We start from the raw sequence: 24,518 nt of genomic DNA, 5'->3' as shown, positions 1-24,518 counted from the left end.
ACACACACACACACTCAAATGCATATGTTTGTGGACAGGGAGCCAAACACGGAGACTGAATGTGTTGCCTCCCACTGAGAAAACAAGCAATCCTAAGAAAATACACACAGTGGGTACGCCCCGGCATGGCAGGCCACACTTCACGACCAGCCCTCCTCTCACTCTATCTCTCGTTCTTTTTTTCTTTCTTCTTCACGCTTCCTCTCTCACTTTTCTTTGGAAGCAGAAGGGAAACAGATACAGGGCACAGAGAGTTGCACTTCCTGTTGTGGTGTTTTCCTGTGGCATGGAGACTCAAAGCGTCTGGCCTGGGTTTACTCAGAATAGTGTGTGTGTGTGTGTGTGTGTGTGTGTGTGTGTGTGTGTGTGTGTGTGTGTGTGTGTGTGTGTCTGCATGCTTAGCAATAGTCTTGGAATGACTACTCTCTGTGGTTTGATGGATCATAATGTATCATCATTGGTCATTCCTACAAGTATCTTCTTGATGTGCTCAACTGCCCCAAACTCACACACACTTACACACTCACACACACACACACACACACACACACACACACACACACACACACACACACACATATGGGTGTTTTGTCTTATTTTTGTGCCTTGATGGGGTATTTGGATTTATGATAGATAAATCATGCTATGTCTAATTCTGAGATTCGCCACCTACAAACACACACACACACACACACACACACACACACACACACACACACACACACACACACATTATATTTCCATGATTCTATCACCTCTGAGACAAAAGTGTAATCCAGTCAGAATCTTTGAATATATGTGTGTATATGTGTGTTGGGGTGAAGGATCTCTGGATCTCTGGATTTGATAACTCAAGTTCTCTTTCATGCATTCTGAGTTACTTACACTGTTAAAGAGTAGGACTCTAATGCTGGCCAAAGTAAAAAATAAGTAAAAATTATATATAGATATATACATTCCTCAGAATCAGCTCTGAAAAACTTGATACAATATTGCAATCCCTGGATGTGTTTCTGTATTTATATATTTTTTATTCTTGTACATTATGCAGTGTTTAACTGATTGTTGTCTGTAGAAAGCTTGATACATAATGTTTTGCAGTTCCACAGCTGCCTTCAAAAGCAGCCTTTGAAGAGCAATCTATGTGTACCCGAGGATTTTAGTTCATCATGTTAAGCTAGGCTAATCGTTACCAAATGTTGAGCTCAGTGTGTTTAGTGTGGGTGTGATGTCGCTGCAGGGACTGGTATTAGGCGAACACAAACACATTGACATGCATTCACCACTGCACACCTTCACTTCCTCCTGTTATGTGTTCATCCCACTGTGCTCTTCTATGTGTGCATTGTGTGCGTGTGTGTGTGTGTGTGTGTGTGTGTGTGTGTGTGTGTGTGTGTGTTTGACCAGACAGACCACATTCTTCTGCTTGGGTGTGTTGTCGCACGTGTCTGTGGCTATTGAGTTTATAAAGGAACATGACCTCAAGGATAACTTTACCTCACAGTCCTTTTTAAACACGGAAACGGATTAGAAATGAGTTCGAACCTGGTTTGTTTTTGTGTGCATGTGGGCGTGTGAATATATTATTCATGATGTATTCTTTCACATATTTTAGGACTATGTATGTTAATTGTTTTATTCATTTTATAATAAAATAAGTGTGTATGTTACATGTGCCACGTGCACTAGCTGAAAGTTTTCTGTGGATGAAACTCGAATTGTGTTTGATTTTAGCGTTATGGTGCATTGTGTAGGGTCTTTAACACCATCATTATGTACACTACAGGGCCTAAAGTTTGTGGACCCCTGACCATCACATATAATTATATATAAGTTTAGTGCTCTGTTCTTTGGTCAGGGATGTGTGGAGGGCAGAGTTCCTGGAGTTAACTTTGTGCACAGGGGCATTGTCCTGTCCAACTTTGAGGCAAAACACAAAAAAACAACAACATTGGGTACCATATTGTAAATATCTATTGAGCATATAGTAAAAATAATTAGTCAAATGTGTTTTAGAAGCTGAACTGAAAACGATCAGCATCACAGAATTAGAAATATATAAACTAATTTGTTTACTGTCATATGTACAGGAAATTGGTCTGTTACACCATACATTGAAATTCTTATGCTGTGAATTGAAATTTCTGTGCAGCCCGGTACCAATTGACTCACAGACCGGTGCTGGTCCACGGCCCAGGAGTTGGGGACCACTGGCATAAGACATACATTGTAGACACCAACCAGGCATAACATTATGACCACCTGCCTAATATTGTGTTGGTCCCTTTTGCTGCCAAAACACTCCAGACCCGTTAAGCATTAACAGAAGTAACTTCTTCAGCAATTTGAGCTACTGAGCTCGTCTGTTAGATCGGATCACACGGGCCAGCATTCGCTCCCCACGTGCATCAATTAGTCTCGGACCACCGGAAACACCGCACAAGAGCTGCAGTTTTGGAGATGCTCTGACCCAGTCGTCTAGACATCATAAATTAATCAAACTTGCTCAAGTGCTTATGTTTTCCCATTTTTTCTGCTTCTAACACATCATCAATCTTCTATAGTTAAAAAATGCAGCGTTACAGCACGCGCTTACAAACACTTATACATGACGTGTGTTTGAGCCTATAGAGGTGCAGAGGATATGAACAAGGAGACAAAACAATGTGTGCTGATATAAATGAAAATGAATAGCACTGAATATGTATTCATTACTGAGTAAATACAGACGAATTTATAACTTAGTGCTTCTCATGTGTCTTTTCAAACACATGAAGATGTGTGTAAAAGTGCCACTGTGTTAATCCCAGGAGCTTTAAGACTTTGAGTCATAACCCTGGCGTCGGGAAAACTGACTGTTCACCAATTCCTCACACACACTCAAACTCACACACACACTCTGGATGACCGCTTTCCTAACTGAGCCCATCTTTTGTTGTTTTGCTCTTTAGGAGAAGCCAAGAACATCCCTCCCTACCCCGGGCCGAACAAAATGAGGGACTGTTACTGTACGGTGAACCTGGACCAGGAGGAGGTGTTCAGAACGAAAATCATCGAGAAGTCATTATGGTGAGGGATCTCTCTGCGTTCCTTTCATTCCATCAGCCCAACGTCCCGCTCTCGAACCTAGTCCTGCTTTGCTCTGTGTGTCTGAGTGTGTGTTGGGGGAAGGGAAGTCTGTGGTGAATGTGATGTGGAACACAGGAAGGAAGCACTGTGGTCATTTTGTGCAGTAGTTCCTTGTTACTGGATTATAAAAATCCAGTAAACTCTGTTTGTGTGTGTGTGTGTGTGTGTGTGTGTGTGTGTGTGTGTGTGTGTGTGTGTGTTGGAAGGATGGAGAGGATGATAGATGTGTTTTCATCATCTCAGAACGCCAACCGTGAGCTGGTAATCAGAACTGCTCATGTGATGAGTGTATATAGAGAGCTGTAATCATGTAGGACAAGCAGCCACACAGTGTTTCTTCCCACTCAAAAAGGAGAGACTACATGGAAGATGAATAGACAAAACAAATAAAGAAATGGAAAAATCTCAAATGTGGGTGTGTCTTCACAAAAACAAACCACTTTTAACCATGACGGACCCACTGCAGATCTCATTCCAGTACCAAATTCCTGGCTTTTGATACAATTTTTTTCTTCTCACTTAGATAAGAGATATCAGTGTCTATCATACTTTGATGTTCTCAAAGTTATGAGGGATATTTTGGAAAAAAATTATGATTTTTTTTTTATCACTGATGCCTGGAAGATCTGCACAATATATCATGCATTAATCATTAGTGCAGTCTTTTATATCAGAATGCCTACAGCAGGAAATGATTACAATAATAATCAATATTACTATAACACAACACTATTTCACTATAACACAACACTATTTCACTATAACACTACAATTTATCAATATAACAACAATATTTCACTACAATACAACAATTTATCACTATAACACAACAAGATATCACTATATTGCTCTAAACCACACTTTAACTCACTATAACAATACAACAATATATCATGTGTTAATCATTAGTGCAGTATCAGTTTTTTATATCAAAATGCCTACAGCAGGAAATCATTACATCAATATCACTATCACTATAACACAACATTATCTCACTATAACACAACAACATATCACTATAACACTTTATAACACACTATAACTCACTATAACACTTTATAACACGTTATAACTCACTATAACGCAACCCTATTTCACTATAACACAACAATATATCTCTATAACACAACATTATGTTACTATAACACTTTATAACAGACTATAACTCACTATAACACAACAGTATATCATTATGACACTCTATAACACAGTTTAACTCACTATAACACAACAATATTCCACTATAACACAACAATATTTTACTATAACACAACAATAAATCACTATAACACTTTATAACACACTATAACTCACTATAACACAACAATATTCCACTATAACACAACAATATATCACTATAACACAACGATATGTTACTATAACACTTTATAACACACTATAACTCATTATAACACAACAATATATCTTTATAACGCAAAATATTTCACTATAACACTTAATAACACACTATAACTCACAATAACACAACAATATTCCACTATAACACAACAATATTTCACTATAACACAACAATATATCACTATAACACTTTATAACACACTATAACTCACAATAACACAACAATATTCCACTATAACACACTATAACTCACTACAACACAACAATATATCACTATAACACTTTATAACACACTATAATTCACTATAACACAACAATATTCCACTATAACACAACAATATATCACTATAACACTTTATAACACACTATAACTCACTACAACACAACAATATTCCACTATAACACAACAATATTCCACTATAACACAACAATATATCACTATAACACTTTATAACACACTATAACTCACTATAACACAACAATATTCCACTATAACACAGCAATATATCACTATAACACTTTATAACACTTTATAACTTACTATAACACAACAATATTTCACTTTGACACTCTATAACACAATTTAACTCACTATGACACAGCAATATATCATGTGTTAATCATTAGTGCAGTATCTTAGCGTCTTTTATATCAGAATGCCTACAGCAGGAAATTGTTACATCAACATCACTGTTTGTGTTGTCTCATACATGATACTTTACTATTCTGAAATATATCAGTACGGGTGTGAATATTTTTTGCAGTTGCCTATTAAACCATTCTATTGTAATTTTCTTTTGTAAATTGTAGATAGTTTCCTCTGCTGTTGAACTTCTGTGCTATAATTTTTTTATGATTTTTTTTTATACATTATTGTAGATTTTTCTTCCCCCTCAGGGTGCCAATAATTTTGTTTTTATTCAGTAGTTATTTAAGCTCTGAAAGTATTTTTTCAGGAACTGAGAATGATCGGTTTTTCCTTTCATGTTTGCAACAGCAGAAATGACTCGCAATCGAAAGAGTTTGTTTGTAGATTTCAGACCCTTGCATGATTATGTCGTAATGTCCTTTCTGAGTTTTCGCTGTTTTCTCCAACCGCAGCCCATTCTATGGCGAAGACTTTTACTGCGAAATCCCACGCAGCTTCCGCCACCTCTCCTTCTACATCTTCGACAGGGACGTCTTCAGGAGGGACTCCAGCATCGGTGAGTTTCAGTGCTAATGCTTAACGTTCATTCAACACCTCTCAGTTTGTAGCAGTAACAGACAACACAATGGGTGTGTGCCAATATCAAATCGCAGGCAGGTTAATCAGTGTCCATAGTAGGAAAAAACATAATGCTGAAATGGAATTAATTCATTAGTCGTAAACAGAATCTCTAAAACGTCTCATTTGGAGAATAAATTAATTGAAAGCATCACAGTGGTAAAATTGTAGCATCAATAACATTACCTATCAAAATTAAAAGCACAGGATTTCTGCATTTATTTTGGTGCAAACTCGTTGTTTTTGTTGCAGGTGTGGTGATCGCCTTGTACAGAAATGTTAATAAAGCCAGGAACCCCATGATGAAAAAAAAATTAGTTGACACTGAAAATGATTTCATTCAAACATTTAATAAGAAATGCTAATAAAAGTTAATTGCAATTTTAATTAGCCATTGTGTGTACTGTGAGACATTTTGCCAAAAGCATCTGAGAAAAAGGAACGTCAATAATTACCATATGATATCTGTTGTAAGGAGCTTGATATCTGTGGCGTCAGGATCAGATCCCATGCTGTGACACACACTGTGGCTCATCGTACAGACAGTGTGAGTGGATTGGCGATGCTGAGAGGCTTGGTGCTTTTTACCTGAAACAGAAAAGCTGCAGATGTAATGGGCCTCATATGTTGAGCAGATGTGAGCGACGGTCTGCTGAAACCAGAATAATTTTTTTTACTGTGTGTTGTTTAGACTTCGCTATAGCATAGCACTCTGCTTATATTGCACAGTGCCAATTAAGGCTTCGCAATAACAAGCCAGATGCTGTAAGGCATTCCTGACCCTCAATTACGAAGAAGTAAATACTTGTGTGAAGCATTAAACGTCAAATTATCTACTGCAAAACTGCGCATTATGTAAAAAGTACACGCCGTTTTCCCGATACGCAGCGCGAGGTTATTATTTATATATTTTGAAATACGCAGCATTTGAAAAATCTTTCAACGCCTGAGGGAACGTTTTATAAAATTCAATTCAGTTTTATTTATAGAATGCTCTTGACAATGGACATCGGGAGGAAACAGCTTTACACAAATCCGGATTTAGATTTAGATTTTGTCATAATAAGCAGGGCATTAAAGAGAAAAAACTCAGACAGACAGACAATTTTTGTCCTACAGACTGACGTTATGACAAGATCCCACAGTGTGACAATGGAATCACGTTCTTACAGTCTGACAAGTGACAATCGCAAAGGACCCGGCGTTAGTCAGTGATGTGTCATTGTTGATTTCAGTAACATTTTAGCTTTAAGTCTATAATATCCAGGTGACGTTAGCGAGACGTAGAGCGCAGGGTAAACATGTAGCATGAACAAGCTGCATGTTACGAAGATGAACAGTGGAGTCCGTCAGTGTAAAAGTGCTCATGATACCAGCGATCCTCTCAGAAAGCGCATTACCTCACGATTAATCATCGTCTTATCGCATATTTTAATTAACATGGGTTTCTTTTGAAAGTTGTTGGTGAACTCTGTCCCTGCAGAGCCCTTGTGCCCTGAACCTCCATTGTTACATCAGGAGTAAATTTAGCCGGACGTATTTTACCACACGGGCTGACGTTAAGGTCAATCTGAGCTGAGCTATGCCCCATTTGAAGCCATATCACGCATCCAGTGGTCGAGACCACACCAAAAGAGCTCGGTGCTTTCTTCTGTGTGTGTGTGTGTGTGTGTGTGTGTGTGTGTGTGTGTGTGTGTGTGTGAGATGCTGCGCTCCGTTTCACCTCGCCGAGCGTGTGTGAGGTCTCCCTACTTATCTTGCACTCCCTTCTATGCCTCTGACATCAGCGCTCCAACTGAGGCCCCCTTTATGCTCGAAAGAAAAATGTCCTGCTGAAGAGCTTTTCACCACGAGACAGTTTAATACTAAAATAAATTACTTGATTAAACTTGGCTACATGGGTGTCGTTTCGTATGATGGAATGCATCAAGTTAATGTTGTAGAAGTTTTAACGTGAAAAAAACGACAGGCCTTAATGTTTTCCTTCACTTTGTGTGAGTGTGTGTGTGTGTGTGTGTGTGTGTGTGTGTGTGTGTGTGGTGGAAATAATAAATGAGGAGAGACAAAACAGTAAAGAAAACGAGAAGGAGGAGGGAGTAATCGGGGGAAGGGAGGGTGGGACGTCTCATGTGTCAAGCATTTACCACAGCTGTGCTTATTAGAGATTGTGTGTGTGTGTGTGTGTGTGTGCACGCAGGGGGCTGTGGGGGGTAGGGGGAAGGTGTTGATAACAGCAGTGCGAATGTTTCCATGTTTTTTTTCAGGGAAGCAGAAGCAGCTGCGCTTCAGCCAATAAAGAGCTTCACATGCAGAATACGTGTCCAATCCGACCCGCGACCCGCCGACCATTAAACTGGAACCGCTGACCAATCAGAGAACTCCAAACAGCCTTAGGCTTTTATGTGTTACCAAATGTTGGTGGAAAGAGAGAAAACTGGTACAAACTTCCAGTTACACTCAATGATTGTCAGCAAAATAATTGTTCTGTGTTCTGAATACAGAGGTGGAGGTTTTATTTGTGTACTTCTATTTTTAAAAGTAGTTGTTAAAATCTGTAATTGAACTTTAGTATGTTTTATTTGGAGTATTTTGAAGAAATTTTCCACTCACTTTCATTTCGAGAGCCAAATCTGTTCCAGCAGGACAATACCCCTGAGCACAAAGCCAGCTCCATAAAGATATGCTTTACATGTTTTCGAGTAAAAGAGCTTGAGTGGCCTGCTATAGAGTTCAGACCTTAACCCTGTTGAACATCTTTGATGGATTGTAATGTTGCACCCCAGGCCTCCCAACCTCACCTAAAATCAGTATCTGGTTTTACTAACATCCTTATGGCTGAATTATTTCTCACGAATCTCCTCAAGCACACTTCAAAATCTAGTGGAACATTTTCACAGAAGAGTGGAGGTTATTATAACAGGAAATAGGAACTAAATGTGGAATGGCATGTTTTAAAAAAGACATACAGATCGTTTGGTCAGGTGTCTACAAACCTTTGTCCACATTCCACTGACTCAGGACTACAGTTTGCATCTGATCACCATCACCGTACACCTCAACATTGTTAATCTGTAATAAATGGACATTCGGTGCAACCCAGATGAGGATGGGTTTCCTCTTGAGTTTGGTTCCTCTCAAGGTTTCTTCCTTATGCCATCTCAGGGAGTTTTTCCTCACCACAGTCGCCACCGGCTCGCTTATCAGGGACAAACTTACACTTATAAAGAACATATTCACTTTAATCAACACATTATCTGTGTAAAGCTGCTTTGAGACAATGTTCATTGTTAAAAGCGCTATACAAATAAAAATGAATTGAATTCCATACAAACTCTACTTTGTTTGAAAACTGAAGGTATTTAGTGTCGCTAGCTATTGCACCTGCTTTATAATTGCTATATCTGTATTATATACAACAAGATTTGTCATCTAAGTGCATAAACGCCATTTTTTTTTAGATCATGGACAGATAAGCAGAGCTACATAACATTTTTTTGGACATCCGGATACTAAGATGGTAATATACTTGGGATGGTTGACGACAGTATCAGGTTTCAACTATAAATGTATCGCGATTATTACAAAGCAGATAAAAGGCAGAACAAAATGGTACCAACGAATCCCTAGTTTTCAACAGAGAATCTCCTCATCACAGGAAAGCAGCCATATTTAATGATTTGCGGTCAAGTACAATAATAAACGCTTCATTTCAATGCCACTGATACAAAACGATAAAAGATTATAACTTGGATAATGTAGCATTATAACTAAAATTGTAGATTGACCTTTTTTTTATCCGTTTTACTGCTGCTGCATATTTCATTTCATGCTGCTACACATTTTATTTTACTTAACATGTGATATTTATATTTATTGAAATGTTTTGGGTTTTTATTTAACTTATTCTATTTACATTTTGCAGCTACTATGAGCAGCTACTACCCAACAATCTTCCGAGAAAGTATTCTGATTCTGATTTTTTACTATCAGACACATGACGTTACGTCAGATGCGAGCGCTATAAAGCGTACCCGCGTGGTGGTTGTTTTGCGAGCGTAAGAAGCAGAGCGAGGCCAGCAGATGTTGGTTCGGGCTCGTGTGAGCAACACGTTTGATCTGCTAAAACGTTGTTGTCCTCCTCCTCTTCCTCCTCCTCTCTTTCTGTGTTCCTCTGTTTCCTCTGCCTGCTCTGGTGTTAATGAATGAGGCTTTATGGTAATGAGTGTAATTAAAGCTCTGGTACTGTTTTCTCTATACCAGAGTTAGAAGTTAAGAGCTAAACACATGCCAACCGTGCGCCATATGTGTGCGTGATTGAAGTCTTTCTTTTTTTTTTTTTACGTTTGTAGATTTGCCGTGCGAGTTGCTTTTTGAGTTACGTTGTGTATGTGTGTGGTCTCTACACTCGATGTTGAAACTGCGCCATTTGACACCACAGGCTGTCAGATTATGGTCTCAAATATCGAGCCTTGACTCAGTCTAGTGACAATCAGAACTTGAGATCTTGCAGAATTTCCTATGAACAAATGTGTCATCAGATCATAACTCGCCAGACGACGATTCATCGCTTGTAGGTTTTAACACCAAAGGCGTTGTGTGGTAGATGCTGAAAATATTTAAGCGGATTATATTTTGAAAAGCAAGATGCCCCTGACTAGTGAGTGAAAAAGGTTCCAATAATCAGGGAGGATTTAAGACTTGCCACAAATCACGATGCAGTTTGTCTCAGTTATACTCAAGTGATGCCAGGATGTGGGGACTTAAATATCACACATACGTCAGTCAAAATCTTTTTTTTTTCAATGCTGCACACAAGCTTCCAGTGATAAAAAACAATTTCAGATACAGTAGATATGTAAATATGGACAGAAAATATGTGGATGCCTGATACCTATGTGATATTCTGAGTAGGAGATTCTGAGTTAAAAATAGGGATTCGTTGGTTCATTTTATTTTGTCGTTTCTCTACTTTATAAATAGTTGCCAGGAATTTCTATTCTAATCCAGATGCTATGGCCAACTATCCCAAGTCTACGACCGCCTCAGTATCAGGATGTCAAAAAAATGTTGTAGCTTTGCTTTGGTATCCATGATCTGAAAAGCGGCCATGAAATGCGTGTGTTTATGCACTTAGATGACAAAACTTGTCCTGTATAATGTAGAAGAGGTCAATATAAAGGAAGTGCATTCGCTAGCTACATTAATTACCTTCAGTTGTAGAGAAGAAATTGTTTTGTTCCACTTTGGAAAGTGGACAAAAGTCTGTGCAATTTCACATTTAGTCCATTTTCTGCTGTAATAATAACCTCCACTCTAGGAAGATGTTCTACTAGAATTTGGGTTTGTGCTTGTGAAGATTTGTGATCATTCAGCCACAAGAGTGTGAAAAGGCAGGCACTGATGTAGGTGAGGTGAGAAGGCCTGGGGTGCAGTCAGCGTTCACATTTATCCCAAAGACGTTAATTAGGGTCGAGGTCAGAGATCAATAGCAGGCCGCTCCAGATCTTCCATTCCAAGCCATGTAAATTTAATGAAGCTGGCTTAGTGCTGGATCAGGTTTGGATCTTCTAGCGCTTATAGCATATTCCATATTAATATCTTCCCTATAAAATGGTACAGGTATCTTTCCACCATTTCTCTGAGTGCTTTCTTCTGTTTCTGCTGATCCCAGACATGCTCCTGATGTTTAGACTAGGACCTCTGGAGGTCATATTCTGTGGTGTAAAAAGAACTTTTTGAATGTTTATGTGAATTTAGATTAGGATCGTTTTCAAATGGGGAAACGAGACAGGGGGAAAAAGTCGGACTACACACTGAGAGTCAGGATCCTGACAGCTAAATAGGGGAAAGAGGAAACTCTCGAGGGTTTAAAGAAACAAATTCAATTCAATTCAATTTTATTTGTATAGCGCTTTTCAAAATGGACATTGTCTGAGTCTGAAATTAGATTTTAAAAGTAATAGAAGGCGTTTTAGCTAATTGTTCGCTTTCTTTACGATATTATCTAGCTAGTGAATAAAATATTAGTATATAATAATAATATTAATAATAATATTAGTGCTAGTTAATAAAAGTTTGCTCATTTATACCTGCTGTATTTGTGTCTTTACCCATTCACAAGGATGTTTGGACTGATAACCAATGATAGGCTTCTGATTAACGGTAATGTGTTTGGGCTGAAAAACAAAATCCACAGTTAATAAAAAATATATATATATATATATATGTATATATATATATATATATATATATATATATATATATATATATATATATATATATATATATATATATATATATTTTATTAACTGTGGATTTTAAGACAAAACAAAACGCACACATAGGAAGAAACAGATGCATCGCTTTCCTCACGTGAAAACTGGGCTAATTGTTGAGCGGGTTTGAGTGTCGGTTCCTGCATAATATTTATAACATTCAACATGTGGAATATTATTACTGCGCACACTACAGCGCCGAGAAGCTTGTGAGCAAACAAATGTCATGGCGTATGAGGACCTTTGAGCTCCTTTTCGAATCAAACTACGTAATTTAGATTTATTGGAGGATTTGTACACGGGTTTCAAGATTTATACTCATTTCTATTCAGTGACAAACCGATTTCAATAGCGAGTAATGAGCGTAGTCTGAGTGGCGTTCACTGTAATTAAAAGTGTCGTCTGTGTACCGTCATTGTTTCTTTTGCTGCAGTGTTTGGGATACAAGAACAGCACTGAATGTTTGCCACACAGTAGCTTTGGTGCAGTGGAAACATTTTATTCAGTAGCGACAAGGATGTTAGTAAAATCAGGTACTGATGTAGGTAAGGTGAGGAGGCCTGGGGTGCAGTCAGCGTTTACATTTATCCCAAAGGTGTTCAGTAGGGTTGAGGTCATACTCTGTTCTGGATTGATCTTGGTTCCCACGTTGAACTCATATTAGATTCTTAAAACGTATGTACATTTTTATATTAGGATCTTTTGTTACAAATGAAGAATGGTACATCTGTGCATAAAGACTGTTCTTAGACCTGCGTTGTGATCGGTCGTGTGTCCGCAGGCAAAGTGGCAGTGAAGAAGGAGGACCTGCAGAAGTACCATGGCAAAGACACCTGGTTCCAGCTGCAGCCAGTCAGCGCAGACTCTGAGGTGCAGGTGAGTAACTCCTCTTTTTTCCTTTCTCTCAAAGTCTATAATGGAGGACTGGACCGTTAACACACTCCCTTGATCATTTTAAACATTCACTAATTGGATTTTAGACAATGCAGCATGAGAGTAATCGATCATCTACACCAACTCTTGCTGCTCAGTCGGCCCTTTTCCTTGTGCGCACATCACCATCATCAATAGTGCGATTAAGGTTCATTTGGTGTCCTTGTAAAATTAGGAGGCAGCTTCTATTCAGCATCAAAACTATTACATCCGACTGCTGCAGCTTTTTCTACAATATTTATTACTGATATATTATATATATTATAACTACCCACATAAATGCGGAAGGTTTCTGGTGTCAAACAGCACACAGGTATAAAGTTTCATAGCTGAACACATCATATACACTATATAGACAAAGGTTTGTGGACACCTGACCATGAATTTGTATGTGCTTTTTGAACATCCCATCCCACATTTAATCTCCATTTGCTCTTATAATAACTTCCAGTCTTCTGGAAAGATGTTCCACTAGATTTTGGAGTGTGGTTATGGAGATTTTGGAGATGCAAATTCAGCTACAAGGGTGTTACAAAGTAAATTCAGGTAAAGGAGAACAGAAAGGTGCTTTATACTTGTCACATCCCAGTGATATTAGGAAGCTGAGTTTAGAGCACAGGGTCTGGAGCATATAGGGTTGAGAGTGGCAGCTTGGCAATACCGGGGCTTGAATCTCTGACCTTCTGAGCAGTAACCCAGGACCTTAACCACTGAGCTACCACTTCCTCTCACGTAGGGTAGGTGAGAAGATCTGGGGTGCAGTCAGCACTTCAATTCATCCCAAAGTTGTTCAGTAGGGTTGAGGTCAGAGCTCTATAGCAGGAGATCTTCCACTCCAAGCCATGTAAAGTATATCTTCATGGAGCTATATTTATAGAAAATATAGAACTATATAGAAAATATAGAACTACAGAACTATTTATTCTATATAGTTCTATATGGCCATTGTTTCAAAGCAGCCATACAGAATTTAAGAATTATACGACCAAACATTTAAATATTAGTGAGTTATGTGTATTTATCCCCAATGAGCTACCACATGCAAAGATCCTGTACAAGTGTGTGCCTCTAACTTTGCAGTAACAGTTTGGTGAAGAAGAGTCAGGTGTCCCAATACTTGTCCATATAGCGCATATTAAATCTAAAACAACGTGTCATTGTTCCATATACTGTATATGCAGTAATGTTAAATTATACATAGGGGTCCTGTAACATCTTGCTAGTCTAAATCTTTTATTTATTCACAATTATATTTGTCTAAAGTGCCATAATTCAGGTTAAGTAAGTAAGTTCAGGAAGTAATTCAGGTTCAGTGTAATCCTGGAGCTCACAAGCTCTTAAACTATAAAGTAAATAACGTAAATATTTGTGTCAGGGAAGTGGTCAAGCTCGGTCATGTGAGATGAGCTCACATACCATAATGCACAGTCTTGCAGTCTGTGTGAATCGAGCACAATCCTTCTACAAAACTGTATATGAACTTTTAAGTAGATCAGCAGTTCAACGCAGCTCGGTTTTTGCTTTCATTGAGATTCTACAGCAGAGTGATTAGACAGCGACTGCATGAATGAGTCATACTCAGCGCTTTACTCATTCACTGTTCAATGGTGCACCTATAAAAATTAAGTGTGTGTGTGTGTGTGTGTGTGTGTGTGTGTGTGTGTGTGTGTGTGTATGCAATGTAGGGCGGACCGATGAAGTGTATTCACCACAAACAGACATTTTTTTCTTAATGAGATTCGCATTTGACCTAAAAAGTTCACTCCCCTGAGCACTTGAAGGAACCCTGACTTCTGAATTTTGCACACACACACACACACACACACACACACACACACACACACACACACACACATTCTCTCTTCAGCCCGAAGAAACATCTGTATTATTCAGAAGGCTAGATTTGCCCTAAAGCGGATCTCCAGTAACACAGTTGTATTCATTTGTGACTGTGAAGAAAGGAAGTGTGTGAATGTGTGTGTGTGTGTGTGTGTGTGTGTGTGTGTGTGTGTGTGTGTGTGTGTGTGAGAGAGAGAGAAAGAGAGACGAGAGAGAGAAAGAAAGGAATAGTCTGAAATGGAGAGGAAAGATGGAGCATCTTTCCCCAATCATAGAGAGCACATTGTTGTGTGTGTGTGTGTGTGTGTGTGTGTGTGTGTGTGTGTGTGTGTGTGTGTGTGTGTGTGTGTGTGTGTAAAGAGAAAGAGTCTCCAGATGCTTGTCAAGTCTCATTTGCATGTTGATGATGTCGGCTGGAGTTTGACATTGCAGCTCTCAAAGGGGTTTCACACAAACACACACTCAGACACACACATAAATATAATTAGGACGTTTATACTCACATAAGTCAGTGACATAATAACATTTCATTCTCCAAATATGATCCGCTATAGAAAAAATAACAATTGTACTCAAACCGAATTGCACTTCATAAATAAAAAACTAAACAATAAAAAAAATCACATTCTTTCATTCTTGTAATGATGAAGCAACTGCAAAATACTCCACATACCTTCTCTCTGTCTCTCCTTCTCTCGCACACAAACACACACACACACACACACACACACACACACACTTTGAGATCCACTTCTTTCTCTCATTCACTTTTTTTTCTCATCGGGTGGTGTGTGTCTCCATGGTAACGCCATCCCATCCTCCACAGGGAAAGGTTCACTTGGAGCTGCGTCTGAGCGAGGTCATCACAGACAGCGGAGTCGTCTGCCACAAGCTGGCAACCCGGTGAGTCAGCCAATCCCCGCGCTCCATTCACACCCTCGGCTAGCCAATAGAGACACTGCGAACGTCACAATTACCTGACTGCTCATGTCGGAAACCCAATACCGTTCAGAGGAGGTTCGGAGTTGTGAAAGGGCTGCGTTTTTACTTGTTCTGCAGAATTTTGAAAGAAATGGGTCACTGCTGCAGTTTGTTCTCTTTATAATATTCCAGTTCTGCTAGTCGCTGCTTATTGTAAAAAAAAACGATTCTGACTCAGGTTTTTTTCATGCATTCATTCTGCATTGCGTTTTTCGCAGACTCCGGGTTCATTAAGCTCTATCAGTGCTAAATGTAGACCTCAGAGAGCTGTTTTATCAGAGATTTGCAGGCGTGCTTTAGATCTACAAAAACGTTAGCGGGCTACATTCCAGTCAGAGACAAAGCGTTGCCTTATGTTTCTACTTTTCTATTTGTTTAGGGCAAAATGGAATGCGAAAATAAACAGCATTTTCTGAGGAAGAGTGTTACTTTGTCTTTCTCCACATTTATTTTTAGAACCTGTTTTCTTTGCCATTGTGAAACATAGCTCAGTTAAAGGCGAGGATTTGTGTGCAATAACTGGCAGATCATGTGTTTTGGGAACATGAATTGGTCTCATGGGAATTGGAGCCTTTGTATGATTTTGATGCTCTTCAACATTTACATTTATGGCATTTGCTCAGATGTTAATATCCAGAGGGACTTAGAATTATCAATTTATACTGAACTCAAGGAGCAGTAGCTTGGTGGAGCTGGGATTTGAACTCTCGACCTGCTTATCAAAAGCCTATCGCCTTAACCACTAAGCTTCCACCGCCAACTCCTTCAACCATAGCATATGCAAAATATATGCAATTACCTCCTTTTCGAGACAGTTATCCAATGAGCCCAACAAAATACGTAATAAAGTGTGTAAATATTAGAGGACCGATAGTGGATTTTACCGATAATTTTACTTGAGTATTTAAGATGTATTGGGATTTTTCAAACTAAATATTAGAGTAGCACTTAGTAGGTATCTATTAACTAATTAGCTGGAAGCGTTAACAGGAGAAGGTTTTGAGCTGACCAATTCAAGATTCAAAATCGAAAGCTTGGAAAAGTCGTGGCTCAGTGTGTAAGTTTGACTTTTTTCAATCAGAAGGTTATCAGAGTTCAAATCCCAGATCTTCACTCTGCCAATGCTGGGCCCTTAAACAAGGCCCTTGTCCCTCAACTTTTTGTTGTTGTATAAATTATATACTAAATCGATCTTGACTTTCTAAGGGTCTCTGCGAAATGCTGTCACTGTAAGCAATGGTACCACAAATAATTACTCTTTACAAATGTGGTGAGCAGAAAAGCATCGCAGAAAACAACCTGTAGATTGTTGATCAATCTAATCAGGTTGCAGTCATCCAAGAAAATGAATCTGAGGTAACAATGGGTACAGATTCACACAAACTGTAAAATTTTAGATTAAATGACCATATGGTAATTTTTTGGTCTGTAGCCACAGGATTGGATACTGTGAATGAGCAGGTACATGTAGAGGTGTTCCTTTTAAAGTAGATGGTTAGTGTACATATTGTGTTTTCGCTCTCAGTGTTGGCAGCACTCAGGGATTGTTGTATGTCAGGGTGTATTTAAGGTCTGCTGAGGCACCAGGTCAGCCGTGTATTACACAAACAGGCTTAGCACTCAGGAAGTGCTGCCTCGTTACACATATTCAAACACTCCTCACACTCACCCACAGCCTGTACATTTTAACACACCTGAGTAGAACCACGAAAGGGTCATGCTATGCCTGGATGAACAAAGTACACCAATAAGTTTAATGGCCTTCTGTAATGGCTTGGAATGACCTGTACATTTTTCCAAAAACTGGTCCATTGTGTCCTGTGAATGATCACTGTGGTAATGTGTGTGTGTGGAAGAGAGAAAGCCAGGAAGAGAAATATTACGACATTAATGCAGAAGGTGTGTGTGTGTGTGTGTTATTGTCTAAATGAGTATGAATAATGCTAGAGTAGGAACGAATGCTGAGTCACTGAGTGTGTGTGTGTGTGTGTAATATAGGCCGGGCAGCCGGACGTGGCTTTGTGTCAGACACAGTAACAGTCAGTCAGTGTCAGTGTTAGTCGTGTTCCAAACGAGTACAGTTCAGCTTCGATCTGAAAAACATGAAATTATCGTTTATTTTTGGGAAATGACACGATGCAGTAATGGGTTCTGGATTAGTCACTTGTGTACACCGGGTTACTTTTAATGATCCGACACACCAACACGTTAAATAGTGTGGTGTGGAGCTGCGCTTTTCCGTTGCTGACGCATGTATCAGTGCACATACTCAAAACGTAGCACGTATATCACACTTTCTGTGGCTTGTATCTTATTAATCCGTCGAGCACTCGATTACTTTGAGTGTTTTTCAGTTCCTTTATTACTAAGCTGTTAACACTGTAGGGTCTGAAACCCAGTGGTAAAGGAAACGAAACTGATAGAGACACAATCTGTTGTTTTTCTCATTGTTATGTTTTCAGTTTTCTGATTTTTTTTTGGTTGTGTAAATTAAGGGAAGTGGTAGCGTTATGGTTAAGGTATTGGGATCCAAAGATCCTGAGTTCAAGTCCCAGCCACACTGACCTGCCGCTTCTGGGCTCCTGAATAAGGTCCATAAACCCAATAGAAGTGCAGTTGTTTGAATGAGTTAAGTATAGTTTGCTCTGGATAAGGGTATCTGTCAAATACCATGAATATAAATACAGTATGATTAGTGTTTAAAGCTAATGCACAATTTGAAAGCTATACGTCATTCATAGATCTTTATTAATTCAGGAACTTCCGGTATTAGTTGAAAATAAATCATGGATGGAATGTCAGTCCATACACACATGTTCATACTTTTAGTAATTTCACATAGACAGTTATGAGCATGAATACGGTAAGACTCAGACAACTCCAGCTTAGGATCGAACCAGGGACCCGGGAGCTGTGACATCACCATGTTACCTAGAAACCAACATTTTACTGAACATTTTTACTGTAGGGAAATCAATTCATAATAATCATACTAATACTAATTATATAGACAAAAGCTTTGAGCTTTATTACTTAATCTGCATCCAGTGAAACCAAATGCAAAGCATTTTCGATCGACATTTGGGTAATATGTAGCTGTGTGTTTTTTGCATACTGAAAGCCGTTATCATACCAGATGTGCTTGATGACACAGGAAACGAATGAACACTTGATAGCAATGTTTGGTGGCATGCATACACGTGACATTTATATTTATGGCATTTGGCAGACACCCTTATCCAGAGCGACTTACATTTATGGCATTTTATATATATACCTGAGCATTTGAGGGTAAAGGGCCTTGCTCAAGGACCCAACAGTGGCAGCTTGAACTTCCCCTAAACTACCACATCCCAACATTTACCATATGGCAGCAGATAAATATAGGAATATGAAGCCTATTCACCTTTTACAATAACAGCATGATAAGTTGCAATGGACCAGATGGAAAGGAGGGTAGTAGCTCAGTGGTTAAGGCTTTTGACATTAAACCAGAAGTTCATGAGTTTAAATCCCAGCACTTACCGCTGCTGTCTCCTTAAGCAAGGCTTATTACTCTCAATTGCTCGGTTTTAAGTCGCTCTGGATAAGGGCATCTTCCCTAAATTTAAGGATCTTTTATCATCCTGTTTTTTTAAAAATGGATAACGTTTAGGTCAGAAGGTGATTCCTAAAGCTAGCATTAATGTCTGATGTGAAACCAGTAAACTACATAGTTATTAATGGGGGTTTTTGGTTAATATGCAGACATACACTTTAAAGTTAAAAAAGTATTGAGACATCAGCTATATGTGGTTCTTTTCCAAACTGTTACCACAGATTTCAAGGCACACAATTGTATAGGATGTCTATTTATGTGGTAGAATTTAATTTAAACTCAGAGACCTTAAACTAGGAGACCAAATCCTGTTCCACCATGACAATGCCCCTGTGCACAAAGTGAGTTCCGTGAAGATATGCTTTACATGGGTTGCAGTGGAAGATCTCCTGCTATAAAGCTCTGACCTCAACCCTATTGAACACCTTTAGGATTAATTAAAACACTGACTGCATGTCACCTCACCTACATCAGTACTGATTTTACAACACCTTTAGTCAAGTGACTTAATGAGCCCAAATCCCCATAAGCGCACTCCAAAATCTAGTGGAACATCTTCCCAGAAGAGTGGAGTTTCTAAGAACAGCAAATGGGGAGTGGGATGCTCAAAAAGCACATACCAATCTTATGGTCAGGTGTCCACAAACTTTTGTGTAAATATTGTGTACTTATTGAGCATCCTTTCAGATATAAAAACCAAAAACAAATAGAATACTGATTTACCCTGCAGAATTGCTCATGTTTCAATCCAACCTAGTGTTGAATCCAGCTTTCCTAAGTTGCTTAAAGCCTTCTGGATCTACTGCAATTTCGTTGGGAAACTGAGTGAAATGAAATCTGATTAGTTCCAGATCACTGGTTGCTGCCCAGGCAACAGCGTTCAAAAATAAACAGAGTGACAAATCTGTGATTCGTCTTGCTCTTCAGAATTGTCAGCATCTCTTAGATATTTTTCAGTAATTGAATTATTAGCAAAAAAAAAAACCATTTGGGTCACCAAGGTGATGTGAGTTGTATTTTTTTTTACTAAGCTCATATGCGACCATGTCAACATCTGTACAATCATTAAGGATGCATTCATATCATTGGTATTTGATAAATTGATCAAATGTTTTGCAGGAAAAGTTCCTCATGGTGAGGTCTCCGGGGTCCGTGTTTTCTCATGACTCCAATCTTTCGGAATTTCACTTAAGGACTACATCTTTAAAAGTTTTAGTTGCACAATTGCATTACTGTCCTGTGTGTAATTTCCAAACATTCCAAATTATATCGATAATCTAATTGAGATGTTTTTGCCTTTCAGTGCTGATTTTAACATCCTCAGCTTGACCTTATTTATATATACTGTATAATATAGGATCATTAAATACTAAAGCATGGTTGTGTGGTGCTGAGTTCCGGATTAGCATGTGCAGGTGGTGAAGAAAAAAAAATGACAGCAACCTACAGTAAAAAAAACTGTTAATGCGCAAGACCATCTTTTGCCTCCAGGACATCTTTAATCTTACTTGGAATGCTGTTATACAAGTCTGGAATGCCTTGTGGACCCTCATATGCAGGGTGTTTGTGATCCTTAATGAAGAAAATCTTCCTGTTTTAATCTGGTGATTTAGGAGCCATGCAAAGCAGCTGGTATCATTCTGTTGTTCATCAAACCAATCATTTTAGCAGTATGGGTTGGGGATTGATGAACCTGGGAAATTATCATTAGGAAAGAGTGTGGATGCATCTGGTGTCATACAATAACGTCAAATTTATTCGATTGAGTGTTATAAAAGCGTGCAAAGTAATCACTAGACCCTTAGGATTTCCACAGCATGGCCGCTCATAGTGCTATGGATCGTCTATGATCGTTAGGAGTTTTTTTGTTAAAGGCATTCATTGTCTTCTTCCAAACATAAATATGTCCAGATGGTAAAAATGGACTCATCAGACAGAATAACCATTTTTCCATTGTTTGAGGCTGCGGTTTTTGACTTTTTGGATACAAAAGGTTTCGGAATGGCATCTAAGCTTTTGTGAGGCTCAGATTTTAATAACGGGTGCTCATTCGGTACTTGGTGATTTTTGGGACCAGTGTTTTTCACCAGGTAGCACAGACTACATCCAATTCGAATGAACGTGAAAAATAATATTTTAGCCACGACACCTCCTGGGATGGAGCTAGTTATAGTTTCATTTTGAGTATGGATTGAGATGAGAGTCTGGATAGGTTTGGTGTTGATGGACTAAACAGAAAGTAGCCATGTTGCAGAAGCTGGTGTAGAGTTACCCCTGTAGCAGATCTGAGGAGGTGAAGGGTTAGATGGAAACCAGTCCAGTGCACAGAGATTGTGCCTGGCTAGTTAAAATATAATATATAAATATAATATATATTCAAAATATAAAGAGCTTCATAGATAAATAAGCACACCCAATTGTCTGCGGTTCCACACCTGACTAAAGATTGGTATGTACTTTTTGAACATCCCATTCCACATTTATTCTCCATTTGCTGTTATAATAACCTCAACTCTCCTGGGAAGATGTTCCATTAGATTTTGAAGTGTGCTTATGGAGATTTATGGTAATTCAGCCACAAGCTGATGTAAGGAGGCCTGGAGTGCAGTGTTCCAGTTTATTCTATAGGTGTTCAATAGAGTACAGGTCAGGCTTTGTGTACAGGGGCATTGTCTGGAACATGGGTTTGGGTTTGGGTCTCCTTGTTCAAGTGAAGGTAAAATTTCATGCTGCAGCATCCAAAAACTTCCTATACAATTATGTGCCTTCAACTTTGTGGTAACAGTTTGGTACCAGTACATTTGTATATTTGAGGAAATTGAGAAATTTTGGAATTGAGGAAATTTGAAATCGAGGCTGCATTTGATGTTTTTACATTAGATCACAGGGGTTGGTGCAGATAAATGATGTTGGTTTTTACATAAGATAACTTTATGCATGAACTGTTGCACTGTCATGTGGTGGTTATTTAGGATGGGATTATTAAAAGCTTTATATCCTATACTCTGGTTGATTTGGAATTGCTCCATATTTTATTATGCAGGTAAACTTAAATAGTGGCTGATAGTCGATTTATTTAAATGACAGTGGGGTAAAAAAAAAAAGATTTAGCTTATCTTAATAATTTACCTAATATTTGCTTACTTCATTTTTATATATATTGCCTGGACCTGATCGTTGTGTTTTCATAATGTGTAATGTCTTCCAATGTGGAAAACCCTTCTGTATAATATGCAACTTCATCAAGCAAAGGTTTTTCCTCATAATTCACACCATTTTTTGGTGTTTTTAAAATACACTGCCATGGCATCACAGTTCTTTTAAGAAAATGAATCATTTTCCAAATGTTTGTGATTCACCTGCTATTCAAGTGCTCCGGACCTCATCGTGGACCTCCTCAGGTTTCAACTTGCATATCATATAACTATTATACATATTATACGGTTTAATTATTAATTTATTTGTTACATTATATAACGAAAATGAGTCTCAACCTACCATAATGCGTAATCAGTGGGAGCTTAATTCTATCGATGCATAAAAAAACTGCGACTGAATCATGCTCAGTGCATGAAACAATAAAATGGAAATAAAAATGAAAAAGTAGTTCTTTCTGTGGGTCCTGTTACCAATGATCCAAGGCTCAGGGAGGGGGGTTCAAGGCCTGCGTTAATTCAATTTCAATTCCTTTTTATTTGCGTAGAGCTTTTTGTCTCAGACCAGCTTTACACAGATAAAGCGGTAATTAGATGACACAATTTCAAATAACTCAAATGTTATTTAAATGTTAAAAGCTGTCTTTGTGCTGGTAATCGTAACTGTAATTTAGTCATCAGTGCTGTAGATCTGACGGTATTAGGTTTAAAAAAGAGGTTTGATCATATTGTTCTTTCCATTTAGTAACTGTATTCGCTTTGAGCTAAGACTGGAAACTTACACTCGGAGAAGTCAATGCTCAATGGTTCAGGCATTACCAGGCTGCTACTCCTGGACCCCTGAGCAAGGCCCTTAACCCCATAGCTGCTCAGCTGTATGAATGAGATACATGTCGCTCTGGTCGCTCTAGATAAGGACGTCTAACAAATGCCCTAAATGTAAATGTAAAAGAGGGCAGGTTTAAACCAAGACTTGTTTGTCTTTAATATACTAATCCTAATGATCCTGATTATTGTTTATTGTTTTCCCAGAGTGCTTGAGTGCCAAGACTTGCCAATTGTTAATGGACAGTGTGATCCTTACGCTGCAGTGTCCTTGCAAGGGCCATCCAGGTAAAATCCACCACAACACCAGAACAACAACCTTCTCATATTTTTGTAGTAGCATATATCGTAAAAATAAAAGTTTCTGTCAATGTCTTGTCAGAATTTCAAACGTTTTCTCTCTCTCTTCTTTCCTGTCTTTGTCATCCTGAACAGATCGGAAGCCAAAAAGACCAAGGTCAAGCGGAAAACCAACAACCCTCAGTATGACGAAGTCTTCTACTTTGAGGTAGAAAAAATAATGCAGATGAGATTTCGAGATTCATAAATTCACCATCTCTGAATGTAATTCTTCCTGCGTAAACATTACCCGGTAGAACCATTCTGTGGACTATAATTATTACACTAATGTTAAATGAAGCCTGAGATTTAATGCACGGCGCATACTTTTGAATTTGACTTATTTTTACAACATAAAAACTTTGGATCGAATCTGTAAAAGCTGATCACACACAGCTCGGTGCTGGTATTTGTTATGCATTTGTGAACATTGTTGGATGAAACACTTCCCATTTAAGATTCTTTGTATTAATCGCAGTCGCAGTGTTCAAGGTTGAAGCTTACAGTTTGTGGTTTTCCGCTTGACGAGCGTCCACACCCTCGTGACCTCTCGAAAACATGTCTACGCATCGTTTACAGACTAACTGAATGCAGATTGTGAGAAGTGATTAGATGTGGTTGACTGCTGGGGAAAAAAAAAAAAAACAGAACACAAGTGCAAGTATGAGGATCAAAACGGAAGGAGGACATGTCCACACCCCACACACTGCTTTCAGAGAAACCCCAGCAGAGTTGTTGATGTTTAAAGTCCCGTGAGAGGAGGGCTGGAAACGATAACCTCTCAAACTCGCCATATTGAAAACTCTGTATTGACTTGC

At 38.6% G+C, this 24,518-nt stretch overlaps 1 protein-coding gene across 1 annotated transcript in view; it reads left to right on the top strand.

The window, feature by feature from the left end:
* rasa3 (RAS p21 protein activator 3) overlaps positions 1-24,518 on the top strand; it is a 64,036-nt gene that overhangs the window by 13,582 nt on the left and 25,936 nt on the right. Inside the window, exons 2-7 of the mRNA XM_046838379.1 lie at positions 2,952-3,069; positions 5,590-5,693; positions 12,812-12,906; positions 15,629-15,705; positions 23,569-23,649; positions 23,797-23,869. Coding sequence (XP_046694335.1) covers positions 2,952-3,069; positions 5,590-5,693; positions 12,812-12,906; positions 15,629-15,705; positions 23,569-23,649; positions 23,797-23,869 — 548 coding nt within the window. The remainder of the gene's footprint in view (positions 1-2,951; positions 3,070-5,589; positions 5,694-12,811; positions 12,907-15,628; positions 15,706-23,568; positions 23,650-23,796; positions 23,870-24,518) is intronic.

This window comes from Silurus meridionalis, chromosome 24, assembly GCF_014805685.1.
Source record: "Silurus meridionalis isolate SWU-2019-XX chromosome 24, ASM1480568v1, whole genome shotgun sequence".
Taxonomy (NCBI): domain Eukaryota; kingdom Metazoa; phylum Chordata; class Actinopteri; order Siluriformes; family Siluridae; genus Silurus; species Silurus meridionalis.
This window is presented reverse-complemented; position numbering and strand designations above follow the sequence as displayed.